Raw genomic sequence first — 8,703 nt, forward strand, 5'->3', positions numbered from 1 at the left:
CACATACAAGAGAAATTCAACAATTTCTTACTCTATTGTTTATGACCCACAATGATCAAAAGTTAGACTTTTCAAATTTGTACTTTACAATGTTTTTAACCAAACACTATTTTAGTCATAATCTACTAACCATAAGAAAAATTCAAAGTATGCCAATAGATGAGCATGCAAAGAGATGATAGTGACCAAGCACCTTGTAATGTTCCAAGTCTTATCTATAAATTCGATTTGAAGTTTGAAGACTGAAATAGCTATTATTCTATTGCCATCCCCCAATCAAGTTATCTCCAGCATTTTAAAGAACAGAGCTCCCTCTCGTGGCTCCAGGAAGGAGGATCTGGTAAACTGAAGAAGTGCAACAGAGAGACCAGAGAATGGGAGAACTGACAGGATTTTGGTTGTATAAAAGTGAAATTTAAAGAAAAATACAGTATGAATGAAGGGTGATTCCTCTGAAAAAGCAATGTCACGTGTATTTTAATGTTAACTCTTAACTTACGTTCTCTGCTAACGTAACTTTTTCTGTTAGGCCTTTTTGGAGCTGATTCGGTTCCTTCCACATAAAGCTCTCAGACTTCTTTAACACATGTCTAGGTCAGCCACAGGCAAAGTATAGGAAAAGAAGAATAGTCAGAACAAAAAATATGGCACCTGTGTGCTGGTGAATGGACACTAAACCAGATAGTGTCCTACAAGTTTTCCACAGCATTTTAACTCTATGGTGAGACTACACGAGGAAAGGAAAGGAGGAAAAAAAACACTACCTTCAGAAGTCAAGAGTTATGCATAATTACACAACTGTGATAAGCATCTATTGAAACATTGCAGCAAGAAATATTTGAAAAAAAAGAAAGCCACATTTCTTCAGCCCCAACACCTTCACAGAAACTTCTGTCCAAGCTCTACCATTATTCTGTCCTCCTGCAAACCCACACTGCTTGCATCAAAAACATAAAAATGGAGGAAGRAACAATATACAGAAAAGTAAGATTGACAGCAAAGAAGCTGGTGCAGCAGTTTTTTCCAGCATGGTCTGTTTTCTGTCTAGTCCTGGGGGCAGGCTTCCACGAGGAAGACAGTGACAGGAAGAAACAGGCACGTTCATTCTTCGCAATACAGAAATAGAGAAAGGGAGGAGGAGTCGCACCGCAAACCATCCTCCGCCTGCTATATGGCTGCATTAGCAAATAAAGTTTAAAGACTAACAGATTATTCCGCTTCCCTAGACGACAGCTTTGTAAGCTGAGGGTGACATCTGCAAATAAATACTTCTCTGAAGGAAGCAACTGAAAAGAGTACTCAAAACAACTGAAAAGAGTACTCAAAACTACACTTGTCACTACACATGGAAAAGTATCTTTATATGAGCAGAAGCTCTACTCATGAAAGGTTTGGGAAAGCTTTTTTCATCATTTTTTGAATATTCAAGACATTTCAGCTTAAGCTCCTAGGTACTTTGCTCATTCAGGATCTTGCCTAGATGCTTTTAAAAAACATTGTATTTCTGATAATATTTTCWTATTATATGAGCATTTTAATTGGACAAGAATTTACACTGCATGCACCTAGCTTTTGCTAACTGCACTGTACAGCATGTAAAACTACCTTTCCTCAAAGATATTAAACAAAATATTTTGCAATATATCCATTCTACCATCAATTAGAAGAAATATTTTTTCTAAAGAACAATCCTCTTAAAAATTATATAAAATTCATATATAAACAGGGAGATAATCTTAAACATTCAATATAGTAACAAATCTGTTAGATGAAAGATTAATTAAACTGATAGTACAATCTCCCTATAACAAACACAGGACCTACAAATGCAATTGTTATGTTGCCTACAAATGCAATTGTTATGTTGGAGTACCTAATCATAATCAGATTTGGTAATTTGCTGCATCAAAACAAAAAGGAAAGATTTTCAGAATTGATCATTCAGTTCATGTTACTTTTATGAAGATTACTTTGTATTGATCAACATTTAAGTAGTAGTTGAAAACAGAAAGATGAGAAAAGGATAAGAAATATCTTTACATGCTAAACACAGCATGAACCGATAAAAGCAAAATAAATTAGATCACTATACCCAAATCAACCTTCTGCATGTACTCACTGTAATATGGATAATTACAAACAAAAAAGTGGTCCTTCAGGCCTCAATTATAATAAAAGGGGAATTTTTAAAAGGAATTTATACTTCAAACCTGYGATAAAAAATATGAAGTTTCCTACACAGCAATTAAAATGTGTGTGAAGCTGAACCCTTGTTAGTTTTACAAAGAGAAAAATAGTGGTTCTTTTTTGAACAGTATTTTCAGGTTTCCTACCTGAGGGTTCCAATTGGGGTCCAGTTTTTTCACTGTGGCAATGTACTCCTGCATAGCTTGATGAGGACTGGAGTCTCCCAGAGCTTTCCAGGCTTCCCTAGGAAAGAGCAAAATACCAGCAAGTCATTCAAAGATAGCACAATGTGTTTCTATACCGGTATCAGTTTGCACAYAGTGATCAGATTCATCTACACGCTTTTGGGGGTGTAAAACTATCTTTTATTCAGTTCGAAGGGGTCGACATCTCAGCCAAGCCATGAATGGCTATCGTCAGCACAATACTCTGCTATACAAGAATCTTTCAGGGGATCTCGATTCAGGCTAGAATGCATTTTGTGTTCACAAAGCCAAGTTGTTCTGCAAAACTGTAGTTATTTTCACAAAATTTTCATTGTACACAGACAGCTCTGGATGGACAAAGTAAACTAAAGAGTCTCATGTTTCACACCTGCATCGGTCAAGAGCAGCAAGTGACTGAGGTTGAAAACCCTGACCTGACTGCCTGTCTCACGTCCCAGGTCTGTGTCAAGATGACACCAATGTGCCTCTAACCACATCAGAAGAACTATGTTTCTGTATTAAATAAAAGATTTCAAAACCATTGCAGAGGCAGATTCTCAGAGCTGATATCCYCTAGTCAGGTTTGCAATCCATTAACACAGGAGACAAGACGCAATGAAAAGTTGAGCCAGAAATTGCTATGAATTACAAGGATTTCCTCTTACCATTTCTGCTTTCCCTCAAAATCAAAGAAGCTTGGCTTTGGAGTGTTACAGGTTCCAAATTTGACCTAAAGAAAAGAAATTATTTTGTGTTAGAACAAACAAAAGGGAAGGAAATATCCATAAGGAAATACTGGACTCCACTGGTTTCTGGACAATTTTATTCTTGTGCCAGATGAAAGTTTTTTGAGGGAATGGAAAGAACTGACACACCAAACTCCTCCATTTTACCCTCATTTTAGCTGTCACTCACAGTTATTAGCAGCTCTGCATCCTAGTGTTTGCTTTGTGCGATGCAAGGGAAGCAATTTTSATATGCAGCTCATTTCTTTTACACGCATTACCCTACAGGGATAACCAGCGAGTCATTTCTCACTCAATGTTATGTTTATTACCAGCCAAATGCCTCATCCTCCACCAGTCTCCAGAAAAATTCTGTTGATTACGGTTTCTGCAGAGATGATTATTCATGAAGGATGAAATTCACCTGCTTCTGCACAAAGCTCAAGTAAACAGACATTGCTTAATTATTTTCAAGGTCCTGTGGAAGGCAAGGGAACAAACGCAGAGTTGAGGAATGCCAAACACTTCCTGAACTTGCTCCAAGGCATCTGGCTGCAGAGGAAGCACTAAATGAGAGAGACGAGTCAAGGCCTGAGCAGAAATGCCTGAGATGAAACTGTCTGTCAAAAGCAGGCCACAAATTAAAATGAGGAAAAGGAGGAATAAGAGAGACAGAAAAAAATACAGAGAAGTGAGGGAACAAGCCCGTATTAATGGATACACATGAACGCAGACGGGAAGGAAACAACACTGAAAGAGAGAGGATGAGATACACGAAGGGAGTGCACACACTGCCTACACGCCACTCCTGGGATTCAATTTTAGCTCAGAAAGGTCAAAACCAAGAAGGTACCCAAACCCACCTGTGCAAAACAGTCCCTATACGGACCTAGTGCCAGTAGGAATCAGATGGGTTTCCACAGAATTGCATACTGGTGTGGCAAATACAAAGCCATTTCTTTCATTTCAGGCTAGCAGCTACATCTCTATAATCAGCTTGGCCACAAGGGAGGACCCGGAGGCTTCCCAGGGCCTGCTGCCGCGCGGGCCTCCAAAGCACCACCACACTGCTACGGTGAGGCTAGAACAAGAACAGCACCACTCTAACAGCGAGATTTTCTTGAAAGTTAGCTCAGGAGCTATAATCTCCCACAAAAAAAAAAGCCTCTCTCAAAGGCAGGCTGCCGGTCGCCGCACACTCGCATGCCAGCGACCAGCCTGGAGCTGCCGCTCCGGATGGAATCATCCCCTGGAACGCGGTCGTCCCAGCGGGTCTCCCCAGCGCAGAGGACACCCAGCAAGGACGGGAGGCTTTAACAAACCCGAAGCAGCAAACGCACCTACTTTGTTTCAGAGGCAGGGAAAGGCTGCCGCTCGAAYGTCTCGTTAGCGGAGCTAAACCAGACGGCATTCATCAAATTGTTATGATACGTGCTCCCGTGTCCAGGCAGGGTGAAGCGCTTAAATCAATGAACAATTCTTCGCCTTAACAAGGTGGGGGATTTTATACTGAGGACGGAATCATTAATCAGGGTTTAAAGAGAGCATGTTCACGTTGAGAGATGTTTATTAATTACACGGTGTTTTTGTTTAAAGTGTTACAGAGGATATGAGTGACTGTAACCGAAATTAATTTTCTGTACAGCTGACTGTCTACTAGAAAGCAATCCATTCAAATAAGAACATCTTAGCCTTAGAAAACACACTGTTTCATGGAAAAATTGGAGAAAGGACTAGCAATGGTTAAGTCCTATAAATCGCTCATGATTCACATTGTATTATAAATGTTTTCTCCAGCTGTCAGGTATAGAATGGACTGCAACACAGAAATACGGAAATAAAAATGCAAATTCATTATCCATATGGAACAAGTTTGCAATTCTTCAGTCCAACACATGGCCTGCAAAAACTGGCCAACAAATCAGAAAAAAAAATCTCGTATTTTAAAATATTAACTGTTCACTGTCGTGATCAAAACAAGACAGCWGCTTCCCCTCCTCAGATGTGGCATTCAAAGACTGTTCCAGCGGACACCAGAGCCTGACAGCTGAGGGAAGAGATTTTTAGCTAAATATGCCCATGCAAGTTCATGACAAATACTGGGAAAGAAAACATTTTGTGAAGGATTCAGCAGTCCTGCTACTTCAATGGAGGGCCTCAAAAGCTGATTTTCTCCATAGCCAGCAGAAAGACAAGAGCCTATAGTATTATTTCAAGTCAGATTCTCACTCTGCGTCCACAAAATAATTACTGATGGTCTCCAGGGGGCTGACCGGTCACTTGACACTTAGCTCTCCTCATTTGCAGTTCATCAGCTGCGTAAAAAAAAAAATAATAAAAAATAAATAAATAAAGAAAGAAAGAAAGAAAAAGACAGCTAGAATGCATTAAATACTTCCCTAGTTTCATTTTTCCATGCAAAGTCGCCTGAAGACATTATACAGTCATGAATCACGCAAAGAGATGAGCCAGGCAATTTTGATTGGGAAGTGTCTGCAGGCGTCTCGATTTGTGGCCAAAAGGGAAGCTTAGAAACCTCTGTATGAAGYATCCACCTGGGGGGGACGGAGGCCACAGCATTCAGCAGACTGCTCGRAGAGACTGCCAGTGCTCAGAGGTGCATTAATGCCATCGTATACCGTTTCAGTTGCTGGTCCATGCTGTGAAAAACCTTGAGATTCTCCAGTTTATCCCTTACATGTTATACCTCAGCTGATTTTCCTTCCATGGTGGTGGTGGAGAAAAAGCGTTCTTGGTTAATTTTTCAACTAATATGTTTATACGTGGCGGGGGGGGAGGTTCCAAGCATTTTCACTAGATCAAAAATCTCTCAAAGTGATTCACGTTTGAGGCCTCCCTATGGGATAACAGTACTAATAACAGATTCACTCATGTTAAGGCACAACAGGACTTAGTTCTGACTACACATGTCACAGACCATGTAAACCAAATTTCTTCAGCATCCAAGAGATACCCTCTGTTCCTGCCAAAAGCTATGCCTCATTAACCTGCATCACCCCACAGGAAAGCCCTGTATTTTACCAATTATAGGTGGGACGTAAGGAAGAACAAACAAACATCAATTATAGGATGCAAAGCATCCTAACCCTGAAGACCAAGGGGGAACATTTCCCCTCTTAACCTGAGGGAATAAAAATGCTGGTAATATGGGGTCAGCTCCATCACAACACAACAGGAAACTGCAAGCTGAAATTTTCAGTATACTCACTATTTTGAGTGCAGATTTGTGGCATAATGTTCTAGAACATTTGAAAGACATGTCATATAAAAATGGGATTATCTAATTCAACCTACACCCACTAGAGACAGCGTAAGCCCCGTTTTGATAACGGCACTGGATTTCCAGTTTCCCTGAACCTCTCATCATTTGCTTAAATGCCAGCACCTCCTTCCAGCACAGGAACTCTGGATTCTCCGCGCTATTTGAAAAGCAAATACTGTACTGGTCTGTCTCACAAGAGTTTTGGACCCCAGTCTTTCACATCCTCAACACGGCAGGGAAGCGCTTCTACCTTCATCTTATCACCAAAGGCTCGAGGTGCAGAAGGGACAAGCGATTTGCCCAAAGCCACACGTGAAGGAGGGGAAGAATCAGAAAATCAGTCCCAGTCCCAAGCCCTACCACTAGTCCATTCTTCTCCCGCTGCTGGGGTCAGAGCATCATAAACTCAGTAACATTTTCTGAAAAGCTCACTGGAGACGGCAGTTAAGCAATTCCCTTATTTTCAAGTCTCTCACACGTAAACAAAATCAGAGAGAAAAGTAATAAAATCCTGAAATGGCCTCCACTAAAAGGTAATAAAATTCCAAGAAAATGGTTATATACCCAAATAGTTTGAAATAAATAATACACAGTATTTTAACAGAGCACTCAGCTGCTACTGTCATCTCTTTTACGATGGTGCTGTATCTTAAATCAAAGTCRTTAGCAACATAAAACACTAGACTGAGGAAAGACAGAGATGCCAAATCAAGGATAGTGGGCATATCTGAGTCAGCACCTTTTTACCCTACTGTCCACTGGAGTAATACATTAGCAGCCCATTATGCATACTGATACGCTGCTATAATTAAATAGAAAAAAGTTGCATTAAGCACCATCACTTTGATTTAAAGCACAGAATGCTGCAAAATTTGAAGTTAGCAGAGCCTAATCCTGCAGTAGCTGTGCTAACAAACCTCTCTCACCTTCACTGCAAGCACTGCCCTCCCAGGTACTGTAAAASACGGACTGCACAGCTCCTAACCCACCCCAAAACCAAGGGGCAGGAAAGCTCTTGCTTCYGCACACAGCTTGGCCAGGCACAACAGGGACAGAGAAAGAGAAGAGAGAAGCATGCGGATCCCCTCGCAGCAGTCAGCTGGAAACCTGTTGAAGCCTGTACTCATGTGGAGTAGTGGCTAGCCTTCTCTGGACTTGCATCAAACGAATCTCTGCTGTGAAATAGCTGCTGATTTCAGTAATTTTAAAACCAAACAACATTAAACACTCTGCTGCTCTTACAGAGCCAGCACCAGGAAATGCTCTGTAGCCTGCTGGCTATCAAACTGATACGCAAGTAATGCCTTCCCTCTTCCAACCAGGGCAGTTCCAAAACATTTGCAAGAAAATGAAGAATAGAGGTTATTTGCATCATGACTCCTGTGGCTACAGGAATGTTCATTCAATAACTATATACAATAAAAAAAAGTTTATAGTACAGAAAAATCCTTTTCTCTTCATCTCATCTCAGGCACAGTCTTAAAGTTCTTATTAAAGTTTCTCAGATACCTTTCCTCCCTTTTTCTTAAAAGCAAAAACAATCCTAGAGACCTGTTTAAGCAGCAGAAAAATCTGAAGACACAGCATCACATGACCAGCCTGCACTTAATGCAATTAATGGTCTACAAAACACAGTCTGAGAGCCACCAGCTTGGAGAATAATTAAGTACTGCTTAAAAAAAAAAAAAAAAAACCCACACAACTTGTAAGTGAGGCAGTATCTGTAGCGCCTCCCAAATTAGAGGAAAATTATGGGGAAGACGCACACACTTAGTTTTCAGTGTGCTTATCCAGCCTGGTGGGACTGGATCACGTTCAGGCTCAAGCCAGGGCAGCCTCTCTTGTCTCTCACACACAACCACATTCRTGCTTTTACCCTTCAGTCTCCAAGCTAGAGCAACACTCCAGACTCTATTACAGTCCTCTGTACCGTGCTGGTGATCTCCTCGGTTGGTGGTTTTGGTCACGCAGGTTCTCCCACGGGAGCAGGAACAAAACGYCGCTGTGGTAAAAAGGCGGGAGAGCAGTTCCGCGCGGTGACAGCGCCGAGGCCGCTCAAGCCGCGGCCATTTCACTCACCCACCGGCAAAACGCCGCCTCGGACCGAAAACAGAAGCGGGGGAGGGAAAAAAAGGGAGAAGAAGGGAGGACCGGGCTGAGCTGGTCATCCGCCGGGGGCGTTCCGGAGCCCGCGGAACCGGCGGGCGGCGCGCAGCCGAACCGCGCTCGCTGAGCCAGGCACACCGCGGGCCGCGACCCAGGTCTGTCCCCGCGCCGCGCCGCGCCGAGCCGCGGCCCGGGA

At 42.0% G+C, this 8,703-nt stretch overlaps 1 protein-coding gene across 4 annotated transcripts in view; it reads right to left on the reverse strand.

Moving 5' to 3' along the window:
• ACBD6 (acyl-CoA binding domain containing 6) overlaps positions 1-8,511 on the reverse strand; it is an 87,113-nt gene extending 78,602 nt beyond the window's left edge. The window contains exons 1-3 of one of the 4 annotated variants that reach the window (XM_085300972.1): positions 8,332-8,504; positions 3,059-3,123; positions 2,334-2,430 (exon numbers count right to left, since the gene is read on the reverse strand). In XM_085300972.1, coding sequence (XP_085157098.1) covers positions 2,334-2,387 — 54 coding nt within the window. In that variant the 5' untranslated portion in view covers positions 2,388-2,430; positions 3,059-3,123; positions 8,332-8,504. Of the gene's footprint in view, positions 1-2,333; positions 2,431-3,058; positions 3,124-8,331 lie in introns of all 4 variants that reach the window. The other 3 variants (XM_085300970.1, XM_085300969.1, XM_085300971.1) reach the window with 3 other exon arrangements.
• Between the last annotated feature and the right edge of the window lie 192 nt (positions 8,512-8,703).

Source organism: Rhea americana, unplaced genomic scaffold (assembly GCF_003343005.1).
Source record: "Rhea americana isolate MKP2758 unplaced genomic scaffold, rheAme1 scaffold_17, whole genome shotgun sequence".
Classification (NCBI taxonomy): domain Eukaryota; kingdom Metazoa; phylum Chordata; class Aves; order Rheiformes; family Rheidae; genus Rhea; species Rhea americana.